The following is a 22,011-nucleotide window of genomic DNA, read 5'->3' as shown; positions in this document are numbered from 1 at the left end:
ATGCACTCTACATAGTTCATTTGTTTACTTTCGTTGAGCAGTACAAAGTCAATAAAGTTCAATTACGCCGTTTTGATATGTATAAGTTCCTTTCAACCAGAGGAAAATGGTCGAAGAATGATTGGAAAAAGTTTTGAAATCTTGCGTAAAATTCGTAAATAATCTTTCATATTTTGTAAACCAAACCATTCGTGCGAACCGAAGTACGCCCACGCAAACCAACAACATCATCAAATAGGAGAATTCTTCCCAAGTAGACGTGAATATTTAATCAATAGCAAGTTTTAGTATTGAAATTGCATTTTGCTATTATATATCATCAAGCTTTTTCTATATTGTTTAAATTAGTCTATTTAATAACATTAATAGCTTATGCTGCTATCAGATCATGAATATCAATTCATGATATAAAAATATCACAATAATAACAAATTATGCTTTAATGGCAGAATATGCTATTAACTAGCGCACAACTTACAAATTACACAATAAGATATTAATAGTAAAATTTGATATTATTTTGCTCTGGTTTTGCTATTCCCCTACTATCCGGGTACCCTACCCGTTAGTGTTCTTGGTTAGCGTGGGCGATCCTCGGTTCGCTCGAAAAAAGGCCCTACAAGTTTTGACGTAGGACTACGTCTGTGATTTCTATATGGAGGTATACACCGAAAATTGAACATGTTACAAAATTATGAAAGATTTTAAACGTTAATAACTCAGCTGCCCCTGGACCAATTTCAATAATTTTATAATCAATGAATCAGAAATATTTCTACGCATCTGTTAAATAAAGACTTAATCGTTTTCAAAACGTCACTATTGAAAATTGCATGAATGTCCAATTGTTGCTATGATAGTTAAAATTATCACCGCTTGCCTGCGAAAAGCGATTTTCTTAACACAGATTTCAAAGTTGAATTCCATCCGGTCTCACCAAACGGTGCTGGCACACATCGAGAGTGGCCTGCTTTTGTTGACAGCCGAGTGAACACCTAAGTTAGTCTTCAGCTATGTGATTCCAAATCTTCTATTCGTTGTACTCTAGTTTGATGTGGTTAAGACTAGGGTTCTGATGCATGGTCATTATCGGTGTCATTGATTAATTTTTTTGCTAAGGAATCCAATTTTGACTGACAAAAGGGCACACCTTTGGGGGATGCTGTCACTCTTCGAAGGATTTAAATAGCGGGACCTTTCAATTAGAATAGATTCCTTGCGATCACACGTTTTTATTGACTTCACTCGGTAGCTTTCAGCTCGAAAGGACCAAAAAGGGCGATTAGGCCGAAGTAATGCTCTACCCTATATCAATTCCGCAGGCATGCTTGGCATACACAGTTTTGGTCACGAACTGCTCATTTGCTAATAACTTTGCACACAGTTGACGCAACATAGTTCTTTTTGAAGCAGTAGATAGAATAGAGATTAAGCTTGTTATAGATACGTAAAAAAAGTAGATTTTAATCCTAGTAATAAACTGTATTTGTTTTTGCGTTGTAAAAATGAAGTGAGAAATACTCGCTGCACAGTGTAAACATTAATTGGTGTTGATTCAAATGTTAAGATTTACCTACTCTTTGAATATCTACAGTAAACTATGATCCTAATCCATCAATTGCTTTAAAGAAAAACAAATTTCAACAACTGAGTGAAAAGTTATTAACAAATGAGCAGGTGGTGTGTACAACTGGTGTCTACAATACATCAAACATATTTTCCCGACAAGAAATATTCAAACACTTCCGAAGAATCTGGTTGTTCTCATTAGGGCTAGTAATACCCAAACTGAAATTATGGGCATTCTCAAACTGCGCAGCAAGTGTCTGAGGTTTTCCAAAATGTTTAATATAATTTTACCACCTTCTTTAAGCGCCGGAATAGGCTTTTGAGATTGGTTTTTTTTTTTTTTAATTTTGTTAAATCCTCAATTCGGTGTGTAACTCTTTATTTTCAAAAAAATGTGCCCTCATGGTTTAATCCTGCCAAATAACGTTCATCATATGTTCTTTTATAGGCACATTTTGCAGACGGATCAAGAGTTGATGATCGTTCTTTTATAATTCAATTCGATTTTACCGTGCATCTTGGACCTAAAGCTGCTGTTGCTTCGACTATAGAAGAAGTTAATTTAATAACATTATCAATGACATCTATGGTTTGGAAATCAATACATATTATAATCGAGGTTACATTCCATAGATGGTCGATATTGATCCCAATCAGCTCTATGCTTATTGAAAGAAGATGGGGTTAGAAATTATTTCTGGAGATAATTCAAAATCTATTGGAAGGTGATCACAGCTGAAGTCAGTATAGGTAACCAATTGACTACAAAGTTTCAATAAGGGTTTAATAGTTGAAGGATTTTTGCTGAAGAAAAGCAAGTTGAGCTGTTTGGATATTGATTAGGGTAAAATCCTGCAGAACAATCATCAGATAATATTTTACCATTAAAATTGCTTTGAGCATTATTCCATTAGCAATATGTTGCATTAAAATCACCAATATGAGAAAAATGGGGTGATAAGAAACAAACGAGGTCACAAGAAGCTCCCGAGTTTCGTAACTCTGTCAAATATTAATGGATTTCGTTAGTTTTTTTGTATTTTGTAATCAAAATCATTAATTTATGTGTGCAAAATATTAGCTTATTAAAGCTTTAGCAGGAAAATAAAATAAATGTTAAATTAAATTATTAAGAGAAAACATTCAAATTGAAATGAAAAAAAAAAATATCAACAAAAAAATGTATGGGGCCTCCCATAGCTCAGTCTTTTGATTGGGTTCGACTCCCGGGTTGAAAAATGTTCGACATCTGGTATAGAGTATGACTGCACTTGCCACATAACAATACTAATGTATTGTTACGAAACAGTCTTAGAAAGCTTTCAATTAACAAGTGTGGAACTGCTCAAAGAACATTATGTTTAATCCACTAAAAGTCAAATACTGCATCGATTTGCAAGCATCTAATTATATTTTTGTTTATTTCAATAGTGTGGAATGGTCTGATAGGACAGGTTTAAAAACCTTAAGTTGAATGGGCCATAAACCGTTAAAAAGATACAAGCACTTGAAAAAAAAATCAAATCGAGTGAAAATTTTCAAAAACACGAACCAAGACAATCCTTCAGACTTGTCGGATTCTCGGACTATTGTTGTCCATAGTTTATGAATACTTCAGAACCACGATAAAGCTTGTAATATTGCTTGCAATGAGTGCCTTCTCTCATCCATTTTTCCTACAAATGACACTTAAATGTGCTCCACTATAACTAACACCACCCATTAACCACCAACGTTAAACTGAAACAATCATCAAAACAAAAACGACACGCTCTTGAAATATCCCAAAGATAAATAAGCTGAGGTGCTACTTGTTCGCAAAGCGTACAACGTTGCAGATCGATGTTAACGCCACATAGCTGCCAAAGCAGTTTGAGTACCGCACTTCAAACCTTTCCAAGAGACATCACTCTGATCATATTCTGTCAGAGCACAGAATACCACTCACTCTCTCGGGAAATTGCCACTTTAATTAATAACCTAGTAGCTCAAGTTGCAAACGGAACACGCTACGACAACGTACAAATATTATACTATCATACACCGACCGGCCACACTCGGACGTCCTATCGCGATCACGATTCGCTGAGCACTAAAAGTCGACCAAACCGATTTTCGTCATTTCACACACGCGGGATCAGATGCCGGGGAGGACGTAGGAGTCCTCGGCGCGGTACCCATCGGGCGACGTTCATGGCCCAGCGAGCATACGGGGGTATAGAACGCAACGAAGGAACACTGTCACAGCCGGCGTGACAAGCAAAGCCGGCAGTGGCGAGCATAATCTACGACGACACAATCATCATCATCATGATCATCAGTGGAATTTTCAACGCGCAACACATTTTCAACTTGGCGCGTGAGAATGCGCATGGTATTGCTCAGTTTTTGAAGATGACACAAAAGGTGAAATGCAAAGCAAATATAAATGCAAAATTCCAAAAGTATCAACTTTTCTGTGATGCACTTCGTCTCGTTGAGCATTTACATTTGAGAAAACAATTGCATTCTATATGTAAAATTATTACTCATAGGACTATGTTAAGAAATCATTCCACATATTTTATAAATATAGATACTAGAATTGAGGCTTTCTGCGGTGTGGTTATCAGTACTGTTGTACAAAATACTAGCTAAATTGTTGGTTTTCAGATCGGCATTCAACCTGATATCTGGACTAGGTTTTACTTTTCAGCTTCCATAGGATTGACGAATTTATTAAATTAAATTCATGTTCCAGTACTAACCAGTACATTGGTCCATCTTCACCCAAATGAAGTAATTTACTTCAATTCAAAATCAACTACATCAACCCGCTTCTGAAGTGGTGACTGAGAATCGAACATCAAAACATTCCCTCTTAAATGTCATTAGGTCATAACAACTGATAACAAGCACCGCCTTTATACTAGCTCGACGAGTATGTTTTACTTGGATTCATATTGCCGCCAATGTTATTTTTTGTAGAATTCAATTCCTTCATCTTTTTATTTGATTACTCTCCTGTATGTAGTGTGGAGTCATACTCTTCTAATTTTAATAAATAAATTTAAAATCGAAGAAATGATAAAACGCTTTAAATCCTCCCAATGGTTTATCACGAATTGCATTGTTTAGATATGAACTTTTGATTAACAATGCATTTCACTCATATTATTTTGTTTGAATAACTTAGCTTAGTTTAGACTGCGCATATCAATGGTTGTTGCTCCGTGATTGATCTGAACCAGTGAAATTTCACAATGAATCAACTGAATGACTGACTGGGAGAGGTCGTTCATTCTAACTGTTCAACTTTCAGAGACACCAAATATTTAAGAATCAATAACGGCGCCGGCCACATTCTTGCAATCAGGTGGGAATGAGAAGGAAATGGTAATGCGTGATCTTTGCTAAATTAGAGGCTGAGTACACCTCTACATTCCTACAAAGATCACTGGGAGAATATTTTGTTAGAGGTTTAGGTTTGTATGATCTGGATTCATCTTGATAAGTAATGTCATGTTTCTGAAAAATAAAATATGTGTAAAAAATCAGTGTAATCATGCATTAAAATATTCTTGGAACTCCCTACTGGAACCAGCCTTCCTGTAAAAGTATACATATAAATCTAATGACTTTTCATCATCGAAGAGCTGAAAATAAACTTAAATAATTTGAATAAATGAATCCAGCCGGAAGGACGGCTGACAAAAGTGAATCTAATGTTCTTACGTCTGAAGAGCTGAAAATAAACTTATATAATTGAAAACAATAGATTCAGCCTGAACTATGGCTGAAAATAGTACATTTGCATTAGAAAAGCTGTAAATCTAGACACTGCAAGAATAATCTTGATTGCAGCTTCTATTGTTACACAAAAGTATCACACTCGCGCGAACAATACTCCGTACGAAGGTCACGGATCCCAAACACATACTCCCATCATTGAACTTGTTTTCCTATATGTTTGCGAACACACTACCTCTGCGCGCACTTTTGTGTGACTCATCACAGCAAACGTATAATAAATCATGCAGATTCGATGCCATATCGGGCAACGAATGCGAGAGCACACCAATCTGCAAAAGCAAAAAAAAACCATTCCTATTTTCATGAACAAAAAATCACGACAACGCGTTGTCATGATTTGATTCCCATAAACATTGATTTAATAAATCGAACTTTCGTGAAAAAAGTCACAATTCCATGAACTAAATTCATGAGTGCTCAGCACCACAAACCATTTCGTAACGCATAAAAAAATAATGATACGTTTAGTGACTTCGTAAACCCAGAAAGTGGTTTTGATTCTGCTTTCGTGAACGTTGTTCATGAATGGATGATGGGACTGTCATTTTAAAAATAAACAAATATATGTATGAAGAAACAGCAACGGTAGTTGAGATTTACTTAAACTCATAAACGATTCCTCGAGATACATCCTCATTAGCGGCGCCGGTGGTGTAGTGGTGAGCTTGATTACCTGTCACCTGGTAATCAGCTTGGGAGCTGCCTCCCTGGCGTCGGTAGCATTAGTGCTCAGCACGGAAAACAAGATCGACGGAAAACAAATCAAGTAAAAAAAATTCCTTAAAAAAATCGTTACCACCCTACTGGATAAGCCTTAATCCGCATAAAATCGACGTTTAAATAACTTGTTTACATTTAGCGTATAGGATCTTTTCACAATATTTCCAGTGAACATTTGGTATCAAAATAGGTTATATCATGGAATATGGCCTGTAGTGTGAACGGATTGTAAGTGAATAAAACCATACACAATGCGGTTGATCGCAAGATCAAATATATATTAATTTACAGTATTCAAAGTATCATGATTTCAATATACTAAACCTACAGATTACAACATTGCCCATTTGTAAAGTATCATATATATAGTTAGTCACGTCAAAATCATGTTGCTGAAGTTCACAACACAACCTCCCGCAACATTAATTTATGGTCTCTGGGTTGATTTCATGGATTATCCATTGTGCATTGAAGAAGAAAATATATTTTTATTAAATTAAAAAAAAAACCTTCAAGGGATTTGTTTAGTGCTGGAATGTAAGAAAAAATGGAGCAATGAGCTTAGTAAATCAAACTAATCAGTTCTTGCTACCAGTAAATTGGCTTACGTGCTCATATTTAGCATATTTACTAGCTATCTAACAGCTTTCAATCTAGACACAAGCATCACTTATGATAGAATAGCTACATTCTATCCTGGGTTTTTGTTTTCGCGAAACACTATGCTAATAGACATATTACGAATTGTTTCTTCACATCAGGCAAATATTGTTTGTATAAAATAAATCACTTTTAAAAATTCACATCCATTTGTGTTTTGTTTTTTTATGTTTCCATAAAATTTATAAAATTCCCTTTATTGTGGATATATGAATATTTATATTTAAGCTCTAATACTTGTCAATATATACATATATATCTTTTCCGTCCTGCTGACTGATGCTACTCTATTTCTTGATAAAATTACATAAACTAAGCATGAGTTTCTGAATCATAAGTTCTTGATTTGCCGTAGCAAAAACTCAGTCTACCAACATTATTTAACGTGTGGTATTTGTAAATTTTAGAGCAGTGCAAGATACTGAGTTCAATTATAGTCATAGTCACTATATTCATAGTTTGGCGGAGACAATATTGGAAGCCAATCGAGCATATTCGAACAAAAAATAAAGCATATTTGAAGGAATTTATAAACGACTTATGAATAAAAAGGCAATTTCACACATTAAGTGTAAGGGTTCGATATCCTTTTTAAACATATCCTCCTATTCCGCATACAATTGATACTGCGCAGATAAAAACATATATATAATGCGTAAAACGAACATGTTCTGCAAAGGCTTGAACATATTCACGGGGTTCCAGATTTGTAATGCATAAATCGAAGCTGCCAATTTGCCGGATTTTTAATCCGTCAGACTATGAATATAGTGCCTATTAGTTCAATCCGTGCTATTTTAAAATCAAATCATTGCTGAGTTGATATCTATCTTACTGACATTAAATGGCCGTCTTAGGATTTTAAGTACAGTACAGGATTTATGAAACCTGTAAATTGTGTGGTTAAGCAATAGATTATGGTTTGTGCAGTTTGACATTAGATACTTGATATCTTTATTCAACCATTTGACTTCATCAGTCATCCGTTTTGCAATTATAAACTTTTATTAAAAATAACTTCTTCGTAACAATAATAGTTTGATCTATAATGATATTTGGCTACTATAAAAACTGCACTGATTGAAACCTTGGCTGGAAAGTTTCAATCTGGGTGGATAAAAAAATCGTGATAATAATAATTCCCTGTATAAAAAAAAATTCAACAATGTGTATGCATAACACCAAACAAGAGTCACGATGCAGTTATAACTTTTTATCTCAACACATGCCACATGGCAATTGGTTTGCGATTGTTCTGCATCATATCCTGCCAGTGCTGTGAGCCAGTACCTCCTTCCTGTAATCCAATTGCACAACCAGGTTCACGGAGTTCTCCTTCGTTGGACGTCACAAACAGTTCTATTCCTGCGTCCTGCATTTGTGATGCTGGTAGATCAAAGGTAAATGCCTCGTTCCAAATGGGATTTGCTGGGTCCGTTGCTCGAATAGCACTAGTCTTACGTTTTTTTGCACGCTTGTCGTTGACTATCAAATAAAGCTACAAATGAAAACGGTAAATATTGGTCTACAACATTATATTAGCATCGAGACCTACCTTCACGAACGGTTCATGCACAACATTCAGATTCTTTGCTTTCATAACTACGACCGTAAGTCGTTCTGCCTGTGGTAAATAGCTTAATGAAATCAATAATTCCGCTGAATTTTCCATTGGCTTCCTAACTGCAATTAAGTCTCCCCAAATTTCACAGCCAGACAGATCCAACGTATTGAGAAGAAATCGAATCTCGCCAATGACCTCGTCATGGGAAAAACGGTCGTAGTCCAGTAGCTGAAATAAATTAGATACATATACAATCGCTGAACTGATATGTTGGTACTGTGAGTTTTGTTTGTTTGTTTGTTTTTTTAACATCTGCATCTTGCGAGTATTTTCTCGATTTCATCAGTAGGTACCACGTGGTGATAATATTACTATTCAGCTGACCATACCTTCCCGGTTTCTTGACTTCCCTGGACAATTGCCAACTGTTGAGGCGGTGGGTAGGCATTAGACTGGCCCTAAAAAATAAAAGTTCTAACTTTCCACGGGCCAACCCCTAGATGTGTTCCTTTAGATGAGAAAACCATTATCCGAAAGTTTCAGCTCATTTGGTTCTAAGATGAACTGGCGCTTTTAAAGATTGTACTCGAAAAAAATGCAACACTTTATTGTGTGTATAACTTTTTATTGTATGGGTAAAAATTGATGAAAATTTGAGTAAAAATAGTTTAAAGTGTTTACATGTGCAAAATCTCGTCACATTTTGTCAAGTGGTTATTGAGATGGGAGCGGTCGTGGAAAATCCAGGCCAGTCCTACAGGTGGCTCGCAAAACAGTTTGGAATCGACAATTCGACCGTGTCCCGTGTGGTAAAATCGTTCAAAGAGACCCAGACGATCCAGCGGCGAGCTGGAAGCGGAAAAAAAGCGAAGACAACCAACCGACACAAGGAAGGTGAGGGATTACTTCAAGCGCAATCCGAACCTTTCGATTCGGGACGTGGGCAAGAAGGTCAATTCTTCCATCTGGTTCGTCCAGCAGACAACCGATAAACTGAATACGGTGGCCAAATCCCGCGCCAGGAAGTTGTACCGCGAGTGATTGGTGCAGCCGAAATGCAACGTAATGGACGACGAGACGTGCATTAAAGCGGACGCCAAGCATATCCCAGCACAGCAAAAAATAAATTTTAATATTACATCCAAGAGGATGCACTTCAATCATGTCGAAAATCTCATGTAATTTTAATGGCCACAACAATAAACAAATGCAGTAAAAGCAGCGTAATGTCAGTTCATGCACTCTATTAATGGTAATTTTGTCCTTTTTGGCAAGTAATATTACACCATATTTTCAACAAGATTGAAGTACATCCAGTTTGATGTGATATTAAAAATATTTTTGCTGTTCGGCCTGGAGCTTTTCGTCGGCAAGTCCCGCCTAGATGTTCCGGAGATGTTCCGGAGATGTTCTGGAAGAAGAAGGTCGACAAATTTGCCAAGAAGTACTTAGTGTGGTATATGCGTGGCAATCTGTGGGTGCAGAAAATTCAGGAAGCCGTACATAACGACCGGCACTATCAACGGCCAAATATACAAAGAAGAATGCCTCCACAAACGCCTGCTGTCCTTCCTCCGGTCCCACGACACTCTGTTTAGGCCGGATCTGGCATCGTGCCATTACGCGAAACCGGTGGTACGAAGCCATGTTGTTTTTGTGCCGAAGGAGCAAATTCACCAAACTCACCAGAATTTCGCCCAATAGAAAAATTCTGGGCGATTATGAAGGGCAAGCTCCGGAAAACAGGGAAGGTCTTGAAAAACGACAAGGATTTTGAAGAAAGAGTGGATTAAAGTGTATAAGAAAAATGGCGCAAGTTTCACAGGATTTGATGAGTAGCGTTAAGTCCAAGGTGCGGGCATTAAGCCTAGGAGAGGTGGTTGAATAAATCAGCTTTGCAAAAACATATCTTATATATGTTTATTTATTCCCGGAGAGTTTCAAAAATATATGACTTTTGTTTAAAATGGATAACACTGAGATGTTTGTGGATTTTCTAGACTCGAGTGACGACAAGTTTGATGAACTGGTTTTTTTTCCTACAGTTAATGTCTCATTCAACGGTGACTGCAGAATCACGAATAAAATTTGAAGGATCTTGTCCAGGAATACGACCAAACGTGAGGATTGACAAACCTACACAAATACAAGGCACCAATCCGCCCATTGGCGTACGGATCTCCTTCAGATGATACGGTCGGATAGGAGAGTTGGCTGCACGAAAATGTCTTCGGGAATTCTGCCCGCGAGATATCATCTTTAGTGAGATATATCTGCGCTTTCCAACTCGTGAGAATCTTCAGAGACTGTTGCGAATCGGAGATAAACTGAACTGAAGAAACTTTGCTGAAGTTTTTGAAACTGCGCTTACGTTTTTGGTGCTTCGCTGAAATTATTGAAACTTTTGTGAAGTTTTTGAAGCTTCGATTAAGTTTTTGGTACATTGTTCAAATTTTTGAAACTTTGCTGAAGCTTTTGTAACTCCGATGATCTCTGAATATCTTCGTTTACCGAAATTCCCGAAACTTTACTTACGTTTTTCGAACTTCGTGAACATTTTTGAAATTTATTAGGCAATCGTTGAACATATCGAAGCTTATCTCATGAGCCGGAACACCTCCCTATACTACTCCAAAGTTCTCGGCATTTCTCCGAAGTTCTGAATTTTTTTTTCGAAGTTCTCGGAATTTTTCTGGGGGCTTACCTCAAGTCTCTCTTGGATTTTTGCTAAATTTATACATTGAAGATGTGTACGTGAACTCTGCTGCTATATTTGGAACTTCCCCTAATAATTTTAAACTTCACTGAAGTTCTCGAAACCTCTTCGAAAATCTTGGAAAAGTTCCGATCATTTTGGATAATTTCACATGATTAGCTCTGGGAACTACGTCAAAGGAACAAAAAAGCGAAATTCCAAAATCGTCAACAATGCTCCATAGATTTCATCAAAGTCATCGACTCCTAAAACTTCAGAAGTTATAAAAATGTCAGATAACTAACCAAGTTCGTATATCGTCACCAAAGTTCAAATATTTTAAGCAAAGCTCCAAGAAATGTAATGAAATGCGAAGAACTCAATACTTCAGCAAAGTTCCGAAAATCTCAGCAAAGTAAATAAAATAAGTGAAGCTGCAAACATTCTAATAATATGGGATAAGCTCTCAGAACTTCGGGTACATTCCGAAAATTTTAAAGATGTTCAATTACTTGTGATAAGCACCAAGAAATTCAGCTGAGCTTCAAGAGTGTTATCAAAGATACAAGAGCGTCAACAAAGTTCCAAAAACTTCAACAAAGATTCAAATTTGTCTGCAAAGATCCAATAATTTCATAAATGTTTAAAATTAAAAAAAAAATCAAAAACTTCTACAAAGTTATAGGTAGGGTCCAGGTGTGGGAGCTGCCTCCCTGGCGTCGGTAGCATTGGTGCTCAGCACGGAAAACAAGATCAAGGAAAAAGGACACGTTCCATATTTTACCAGGAAATGACCAAAGTATCAAACCAAAACCTATCATGTGTCATATCAAATTAGAAAGAAATTCAAATTGGTCATATTGCTTGATCAATATCTTTGCAAAGATCGAGAATTCATCCAAACAATCTTAGAAATGATTTCGATACTGTTCAGAAACGATGCGATGGTGTTTTTGGTAGCAAATTCTAAATAATATTGTCTATAACGTATCACATACATCAACACAATATTTTTGATTCATTTATGTTACCTTACTTGAGTTCAAATTGGAAATGCGATATTTTTACGGTTACCAAAGTCATATATCGATTCACGCCGCCGCCTCCGCCACCGACCAAAGTCAACGGCGACACGCCGCAACGCCGCCGCCACCGATCAAATGAGTGGCTCACAGGTCTAGTAGATATTATAGGATTTTTTTCCTGCTTCTAGATTGAAAATGCAAGTTTTCTCAATATATCTTACCTGCAAAATAAAGTTGATCCTAACCAGATTCCTAGGCTTCAAGGGAAACGAGAAGTGTTGGTCAAAAAATGGGTGAGTCTCTGCACGATGAATAGCAGTCTGCAGCGTTCGATGTTCTTCATCACTATCCAAGAACATCCTCACGTAGGGATCTCGAAAGCCATTCTCCGTAGGTGGTGTCAATTCCTGAGCTGTAAAACGAATCAATAACGAACAAATTAAAACCCATCTGATGATCACAGGGCACACATTACCTTCTACCAGATGGACAAGCAATTCCTCTTGGTTACCATCATATTTCAATCTCAAATTAAACCTTCCCATCACGGTGTTGATGTCATTAGCGGCCATTATTATCGGTACACGCCTTCTTGGAGATCGGCTGCTATCCGACCGTATTGATCCACTGGGACTGTCTGGAGTAATGAACTCTCCTGGGCGGGGTAATGTTGCACTAGAAACAGTGCTGTTTCTTTTCTTCGAAACATTTATATCCCTGGGATTAACGCTTACCACCGAAGTCAAACTGCCTTGAGATGCTTTCGGAGATCGACTTTCGTAATCCTGACCTAACGGAAGCTTCCCCTCTAAACTGTAGGTCCTCATTCGATTGGGTGATCGAGATTTCTGAGGGGATAAGCATTACAGTCGGTGTGTAATCTCCGTTTGACACAAAGTAGATAATTAATTACCTGTATAACAAAGTTGTCCGAAATTGTTGACCTAGTTTCAGGATTTGCGTTTGACGTAAATTTGGATGATGCTTCACGACAACTCTGTGGGATATTTCATTACTTAATGGCAGGGAAAAAAGACAAACGTGCAAAAAAATACATACCGAGACTCGCGAGTGTACACTTTCCAAGCTGTTATTCCTGGAAGCCGATGTGGATGGCTTCTGCTGTCCGGAGTACGTCTTTTTCTGGTCCATGCTGGGTTGTAATGGACTGGAACTTACATCCACTGGGCCGGCTTTGCTTTTCCCTTCCAACATATGCGGTGAAATGTTACATGCTGGTTGTACCGGATGGGAGCCACTAATAACGCTACATTCCTGCCGAGAAGGAGACACCACGGAAGAATTACAATTGCAAATCAAATCCCGGATAGTGAAATTATCATACCTGCAGATTAATTTTTCTCGCTGCCTTCTTTTCCTCCAACCGATCCAGCTCAGCCCACTCCTTTCCTTTACGCCGCACGACGTAATACCGGTACATCACAATCGTCACTGCAACCAGCAGAGCGAGTCCCGTCCCAGCAGCTGCTCCCAGCACTGCCGAACTCACAAAGACCATTGTTGGTTGTCTGAAGCAAAAGTTCATTCCATTATTATGTTGATGCAATGGTTTCAGTAAAATTTTATAAAACACTGGTGTTTACAAGTATAAACTATTAGTTATATAGATTACGAGCCTCGTTCGAGAAGCCATCCACAACCAGTTAAATGATTCTTCGAGGATACCATAATTCAAATATGTATGTTGCAGCACTTTCATTTCCATCCTGCATGCTTGATTTGTTCAGCCGACGCTTTTTCATCTGTATACGTTCCGTGAAAATTTCAAGATTCCAGTGAAATGTAGCAATATCATTTATATTTATTTATGTCTAAAATTCTTTCGTTATGTTGTAGTATTCCTCCAGTTATGTGTACATACCTAAATGTTACACCGTTTGAAAAAATCATGAAAATTTCTGCGAAATTTTCCGCAATTTCATTGTTTATGCCAACTTTAGCTCAAAATTAAAGGAACAGAAATTTAACGTGATGGTTAAAATTCCAAATTTTTGTCTTGTGTATGAATTTCTGAGAAACGTGAAAATTGTGCTATTTGTAATGCATCAGTGGTACTGTTGCTAATACTAGGAAAGCATTTACTGTTATGCAATCAAGATGTGTATTGTGAGATTTGTTTACGCGTATAGCTAATCCGTGCATTACTGCGAACAGTAATGAGATCCCTTCAATACCAATTTACTAGAGCAGGAATGTGTTCGCCGTACGTCGTTGTTTTCGTCTTGGCATGTGTACAGCAATAAAAGTATTAACGTGAAAAATGCTCTTCATATGTCTGAACATGGAACTTTTATAGCGAATTCATTTATTATTCAGTTCCAACCTGGATCGGGTATCAAGTTGGGTCGGCTTGTTTTCTTGTACAAACTTCAAACCATTTGCGGGACCTCTAAACCTTCATCAAGGTTTACCATTTTATGCACATGCTCATATTTTAGGGTTATGAGTCAAAATGGAGGGTTGCCAATACTTTTGACTTAGGACTACAGTTTTCTGTACTATACTAGGGGTCACATAACGAAATCTAAAAAAGGCATGTAACGAATTTGGGGATGTTTTTAAACGCATATTTCTCAAAACCATTAATGGGAATTATGTCATGCAATATGTCAACCGACGGATAATTTATCCAGCATTTTTGTGTATAGTAAAAAACGTGCAAATAGTTAAACAATTTAGAAATTTAACGAACAAAATTGGAATATTCTGTGGACTAGTCAGAAAAGCGGACAAATGGGATAGACCAATATTCTCTCGCACGGTGAAAATTCGATATCATTTTGGAATCCAAGCTGGCAGCCATCGGTTTAAAAAAAATCAATTTTTTAACAAGAATTATTTCGGCGTGATGTTTTCGCGCAGCTTTTTAACGCGGATTTTTCTTTTTATTAAATCTGTTAATTTTAACGCAAATTTTTCAATTAGAGGCTATCCATGTTCGCTTCAGGATGTTGGCGAATGACCTCGGTCATTACAAATTATCAGATGTTATATCGACAGCCTCTTAACGCAGTTCTCATACACGGTTTTTTGACGATCTGGTTTATTTTGCACAGATTTTCAAAGTATTGCTTTTAATTAATCAACTTAGCTTTTAACATTGATTATTATAATAAATTTTCTAACTAATATATTTTGTAATACTGAATTGAAAAACCTTTGAAACAAGAGTATTCATTTAGAACATTGAAGTATTAGAGAAATAATGTCTACTACAAAGTTGATCCCTAATGTTTGGCTCTCATTTTGGTTTCAATGAATACTAGGATGGTCCTTATTATAATTGAAATAAAAAAAATCAACCTACACTTAGGTAAACATTGTTCGGCAAACATGTTGCTCAGCTAATTTTAGGCATCTTTATTAAAAAAAAAGCTTTATTTATAAAAGTTTGAAGTTATAAACTTTAAGCATGATATATTGAAACAAATGAGATAATATACCACAGTCTCTATTAGTGAAAACTCCATAGGCTGCGGATATCCTTATTCGCGGTTCCTTATTCACGCCCCCATTATCCTGGCAATAAGGATTCCTGACTGTATTCGTGTTTTAGATGTACACGATTCATCACTTACTTCTATTATCACCGCATACTGGAGATAGTAAGACGAATTGGTCTGAAAAATAATGATCTACATATCTCGCAGAAAAAATGCTTATTTTCCCTTTTTTTAACCGTAGAGTAGTTTATCTCTAGCTATAAATAGCGTTTTTCAGTGTCTTTTATTTATAAAATTACGTTCAATAAAAATGTTTTTATATTATTCAGAAAATTGTTTGTCATGTAATATATAAAAAAAATCAAAGAAACAGCATCAATGCGCTGAAAACATTTTATTCTACAAGTAGAATTCAAAGTTTAGGGTTGTGAAAATTTTAATTATGATTCGGTGCTAGACACAAAAAGTTGTTAAACATTTTTCTGCTGACTAATATAATGTTCAAGGTAGTAAAAACGTAGGACCTGCCCTCAAAAATATATTTGTTGGTCAAACTCATATAAATTTCACTTTAAGTTTACCACACGCAGACCAAAAAAATGTGTTATTGAACATTAGTTGCATTTCCTATCATCCTCCGTAGCGAATAGTATAAGTTGACCTTGCAGACTATGCAATGATTTATCTTTTTTATGCGTGTTCTGAGGCTTTCGACTAGCAAGTATGCATATATTATTGAAGAACAACGCACACACTTGCCACGATTCTCTCCAGTTCCCGTCCATCAGAAAAAGCATACGAAATCGGGTATGAGAGGAAATGAGCGCTTCTTATTTGCTTTTAGCCTATTCATATTCCGGTGCATAGAGAGATGCAGTGGAGAAAGCGCAGGTCTGATAATCGCAACTTTCGAGTCCAGTCAGCAACCTTTTACATTTTTTTCGACATGGTTCATTTCACTCACTAATACACTCCACATTTTTCTCTCTCCATTTTCTTGCATATCTTATCCTCCGTTCATACGGTCTCCACTAATATCCGGTGGTGATGAATCCCTCATTGTTTTTGGCAAATTTTACATCCCCTGGTTGTGTGCATATATCTAGACGAAAGATTATGGTAACTTGCCCGAATCAAAATCTTCTTAGTGTTTAGAGATCAATTATAATATTATCGTTAAAAATCTTACAAATCTTGAAATTGTCAGGTACACGCTAACCTTGCTTAACGGTTTTGCTCTTATTGTTGGTATCCATTCCATTTCGTATTTCAGCCTTTTTCACACAAACGACCACCATTTGAAATATAGAAAGAATTTTAACTTTATAGATTCTGAACAACTAAAAGAACTAACAATTGACCAATCGACCAAGCACGGTCCTACGTCAACCTTCCGTTTGTGCTCCTACTATTTTTCAAAACGAAGCACCCTACTCTACATTTCATAAGCTATGCTACCAGCATCTCCTGCTCTCGGCCATTTAACATCGGCTTACCATGGAAGTGTGAAAGCATCTCGTGATTACCAGAACTGTTAGTTTAATTGATGAATTTACGCGAAACTGCATCAGTGCATACGACCCCTAGGTTTGGATCCCAAAACCATAAAAGTGATGATGTACTAAAAAATATTCCATACGATTTGACAGGTAGCAAAACGTCATTATCATTTTCACATAATTTCCATCTGCTGGTCGACCGTAACGTAAATTCATCAATCCTCAGATCAGATTGTTGGCTTAACATTTTTAGCTCAATTTACATTAAGTTTTTAGACTTTATGATCACCACTATAGATGATACACATATAATAGATATGTGGATGTCAGCTGATGTATCAAAACGAACCGTCAAATCGTATGGCACACTGAAATTTTGCTTAGTGATTAGTGATTAAACTGCTCTTCTACCCTAGAAAGGCAATCTCATGATTCTTGGAAAATGTAATTAATTCGCACACCATTCCTTCGAATTGAATTTATCCATCCCATGTAACTTGTTCACAATTCGATCAAAATTTGTTCATGTAGCATGAGAGCCAAGTTCCGCTTAAAGGAAACTTTCTGCAAATTAACAAACTTTGATAATTTATGAACGAATCGTGCAAAAGTTTGCAAAAGGACACAATGTCAACCCTTGAACGAATCAGACAAACAAGTCGCATTTATCACCAGTGAATCTCTGTACTAGGAAATTAGGTAGCCTGTGAGGATGTAATGAAGTGAAGTGAACAGTGGAAAGATAAGGGGCTATTCCTTAACTACGTAGACAGTTTTTTGGGATCCGCCCCCCTCACTCTGCGTAGACAATTGTCCCTACAGAATTTTTAAATTTGTATGGGCCATGGATAATTTACAAATCCCAACCATCTCCCCGCTCCCACCCCTATACTGTCTACGTAGAACAGCCCCCAAGCAAACCTAAATGTAGTGTAAGGAAGAGTTCCAATCCCGTCACGTCCCAAATTAAAGCCAAGATAATCACCATATTAAATCGTTGAGATTTCAGACAGAAAACAATTCAAAGTATTCCTCCTCCAATCGATAAAATGAAACCAAACATTGCATGAGTATGAGCATGATTGACTGCCTGCACAACCCCCTAATGACCGCTAAAAGATTATCTTCCAGCTAAGTGGATCACTCTTAATAACGTTTTTAGAGTAAGTTTAAGAATGCCAATAAAGCTGGTTTAAAGCACTGTAGAAGAAATCTCCATACTCTTAAAGAGTTTATCATAACCAATTTAAGAGTATTAATAAATTAATGCAGTAATGCTGAAAATCAGTTATAAATTCAATTTGACTTTTCATTGCTTGACAGCACCCAAAATGAATCAGTTTGTTTTTTTTTTACACTTTATTCGTTCCAAAGTTAAAATAAATTACATCTCATTTTAAACTAGGTGCTCCAGCTACTACAGTAACTTACCAACCTAAAATAAATTAGCTTGTTGTTGTTCTGTTCTACAAAGACTATAGCAGCGAGATCGTCGTGTAATCGATTTTGTTTGATGGCGGTATTTGTAAAAGATCTAAAATTAAAAGTGATTGTTTGGCTTTTTAAAGCATAGGCGCTTTAAATTGTATCGTGCATATTGAGATCATAAGAGCTTAAATCAACGCACCTTCAAAATAGTGCTGGTCCACAGTAAATACTTAATAGAATATAAAAAAAAAATGTTTATCCCAATTTCCCTAAAAATCGATCTCACTACTTCCAATAATATGGAAGCATACCGAAATGATCTTCAGGGTTTCAAGGCTATGAATTATTTTTAAAATACAAATATGGTGTTTGTAATGGTGATAGTAATCACGGGAAGAAATAATACTTCCGACAATAAATGTAATTTCTATTCATCATGCCTGTAACAAATCTACTTGGTCATGATATTACCGTCTTAAATCCACCATAAAACTAACGTTTTTCAATGATGTTCTATTTCCAGATATATCGATGTATCAGTTTTTATACCAATATGCCTGTTCGCGCTTAATTGTCAGAGTATACAAAAGTGAGACATTTTTATCTTATTGAAAATCTCATTTTCGTAGTCTATGTCAAAAAAATAATCCTCTTTTAAAATGTTTTAAGCTTGATACTCCAACGACTAATTTTCCCATTTCCTCGGCCATTTTTGGCTACCCATGAATCGAGAAACTGCTGATGGCATATACCAGTTTTCAAAATGTGCCTTTAATAACTTTCTTATGTTTGATTATTCTTCGAAAATTCTCTCAACATTTCCTTAGAATTTTCATCCACCTTATGAAGTAAGGCGTAACTCATTTTTCGGTTACTCTAATAAAGTTATTTTTATTCCAGAAAACCTGTAGGAGCATCTAAAGAGCTCTGAAATACTTAATGAAATAAGTTTTCAGGTGTTTAAAGGTTATTTCAATAGTGTTGCGGAGTCAGCGAAACTAGGAACCAAATTTCATCAATTTATTCACGAAGAGAAAGAAAATTATAAAATTCCTGCGGAAGAAACCTTGGGTATAAACAATACGATCCTACAGGTTATGTTTTGACTTACTTTTAGTGTTTCTAGTCTCGTACTACTCTCTCACAACAATTATAGCGTTCGTATGTCCTGGAGCTAACGATCTGTGTAGGTGTGCATAATATGTGTTGAGTGTTTTACCATATAAGTAGATTTAAATAGTATTAAAAAAAAAACTTCTCACCTTGGAATACCGTGATAATTAGCATTAACCGGACTTCATTTGCCTATTTCTCAGCGCTTCTCGATCTCCTTTGTCTAGATTTAGTATAATATACAATAGCTTAAGACAACTTCACTTTTATTCCTTTCTTCTGTCCTTACCTAGATTTAGTTTCTTGTATTTTTTTAAGCACTACTCTAGACTTAAGAATTTTACAAATTTAGCTTTAAGTTAGGCTAATTAACTTTTTATTTAGTAGTAAATAATCTCCGTAGAGGAATCAAGTTCACTTGTTTACGTTCACTTAAATACAATCGCGACCTTATTGATCCTTTTCTCCTGCACCGCAGCTGTTGACCTTTTTTGTGACGTTTCCAATCCCTTGTTCAGCGCTGAGTGTGGTGCACAGTGGTACAGCGTCGAATAGGGGCACAGGTGACTTAGTTTCCGACGGGGCGCAATCAACAAATAGCATCTGTTAAAATTAGATAACTTCAGTGAATTAAAGGGAACAGGTAAGTTTATCGGAAGCTTCACTAGTTCAAAGTAGTTCAGGAAAATTGTACAGTTTTCAATACACATCCATTCAAGGAGGACTAAAAAGATCAAGCGAACCTAAGAAAGCTCTGAAAACATCAGAACAGATAAATCAGTTTCAAGAAAATTGTTGAAATTTTAAAAGATTTTCGGAAATTTCCAAAACTTGCACTAAAGATCCATCAAAATATCGGAAACGTTAACAAAGTTTCATGGCCGTCAGGAGTATGTATTAAAATTTTCATGGAAATTTCATGCATTTTAATTGTATCTTTGAACTTCAAGATATAAATCGGGGAGATTAGAGGGTTTCAATGCTGATATTATATTAATTTCAAGATATTTATGTGTTTCAAAATCTTCAAAAGTTTCAGATGTTCTAGTAGTGTCATTATAATCAAGGATGATCAGAATGAGCTTCAGAATATCTCCAATAATTCCGGAAGATGGTAAGAGCTTTCAAGGAGTTCTGAGGACTTGTGGATATTCAGAAAAATTCAGGAACGAAATATACAGTGGCATTGCAGGGTGCAGGACAGTGACGTTTTATGTATATCAAGACAAAATACTGGATAATTGAAACCTTTATAGCAATTCGGGAAATAATGTGTTTATTTTCCAAAGAAGATTCTTGCCATTTTTACCGGAAAATCTATGGGCAAAAATCTCTTCTATCGTATCTCTTTTATTCAATTTATACTTGAGGTTTCTTTTAACTGTAGCTTAAACTCTCTGGATCCCACTGGAAGAAGCTTCCGAATTTCTCCAGAAGTTATTTTCAAATTAGCTTTGTAAGTTTTTTTTTTTCCCGTGTCATCGCAAGGAATCGATTCTAATTGAAAAGTCCCGCTATTTATACCCTTCGGAGTGTTAGAACACCTTCCAAATGCGTGCCCCTTTGTCAGTCGAAATTGGATTCCTTAGCAACAAAATTAAAGAATGACACCGATAGTGACCATGCATCAGAACCCTAGCCTTAACCACTTCAAACTAGGGAACAACGAATAGAAGATTAGGAATCACATAGATGAAGACAACTAACTCAAGGTTTTACTAATTTCAAGATCATCCTCTGTAGACAAAGCCGAGTCTTGTCACTATCAACAAGGCATAAAAAGTAACAAGGACTAAGATGTGTTCCTTTGATTACTGAAAAATTATATTCCGCTAGTTTGATGTAGTCAATACAAGGAATCGGTGGTAGATCTTACATCCCGTAACGTACCACGAAAGGGTGATCTACCCACGTTACAGGGCATGCTCGTGATTAATTGCGTCACACGATGTTTTAGACGATGCTAGACGTTCACCAATTTTCAAAAGTATATTGTTGAAAATCAATAGCTTTACCAATTGGAATCGATACGTTGAGAAAACTCCTAGAAAATGCATCATGAAACAGCCAAGTTATAATCGTTCAAAACCTGACCACTTTTCGTTACATGTTCAATTTTCGTACACGCCAAGTGTGTCCCCATATAGAAAACAAAGGCGTTGTCCTACGTCAAAACGCAAGAGGATTATGTCATTCTTGCTTGCCGTTTCTGACAAAGCGTTATCGTTTGGCTCGTTGAACGTTTGTAATTTTGTCATTTTGAGATAGGTTTGATTCCCTGGTATCGGTATCTCATTTTGTTCTTCCTACCTCTCATCGTTTTTAATCTTACCAAAAACATACATTAGAATCCCAATAATCAAGCTATGTACTTTATGGGCAAAACACCATTATGCAATAAACGCATTCTGGATTACTCAAAATAAGCCACCATTCACCAATCGTCGAGAAAAAAAAACATCACGATGATGACGATAAAATG

At 36.4% G+C, this 22,011-nt stretch overlaps 1 protein-coding gene across 1 annotated transcript in view; it reads right to left on the bottom strand.

The window, feature by feature from the left end:
* Nucleotides 1-6,386: 6,386 nt before the first annotated feature.
* The window catches only part of Sytbeta (Synaptotagmin beta), a 55,481-nt gene continuing 39,856 nt past the window's right edge, over nt 6,387-22,011 (bottom strand). The window contains exons 2-8 of the mRNA XM_065230259.1: nt 13,371-13,554; nt 13,085-13,300; nt 12,939-13,022; nt 12,501-12,873; nt 12,247-12,437; nt 8,297-8,533; nt 6,387-8,239 (exon numbers count right to left, since the gene is read on the bottom strand). Coding sequence (XP_065086331.1) covers nt 7,955-8,239; nt 8,297-8,533; nt 12,247-12,437; nt 12,501-12,873; nt 12,939-13,022; nt 13,085-13,300; nt 13,371-13,544 — 1,560 coding nt within the window. The 5' untranslated portion in view covers nt 13,545-13,554 and the 3' untranslated portion in view covers nt 6,387-7,954. The remainder of the gene's footprint in view (nt 8,240-8,296; nt 8,534-12,246; nt 12,438-12,500; nt 12,874-12,938; nt 13,023-13,084; nt 13,301-13,370; nt 13,555-22,011) is intronic.

The sequence above is a fragment of the Ochlerotatus camptorhynchus genome, unplaced genomic scaffold (assembly GCF_037179485.1).
Source record: "Ochlerotatus camptorhynchus isolate MF236.1 unplaced genomic scaffold, CSIRO-AGI_Acam_v1.1 ptg000329l, whole genome shotgun sequence".
NCBI lineage: Eukaryota > Metazoa > Arthropoda > Insecta > Diptera > Culicidae > Ochlerotatus > Ochlerotatus camptorhynchus.
The sequence above is the reverse complement of the archived record's forward strand: the minus strand, read 5'-3'. Positions and strand labels throughout refer to the sequence as shown.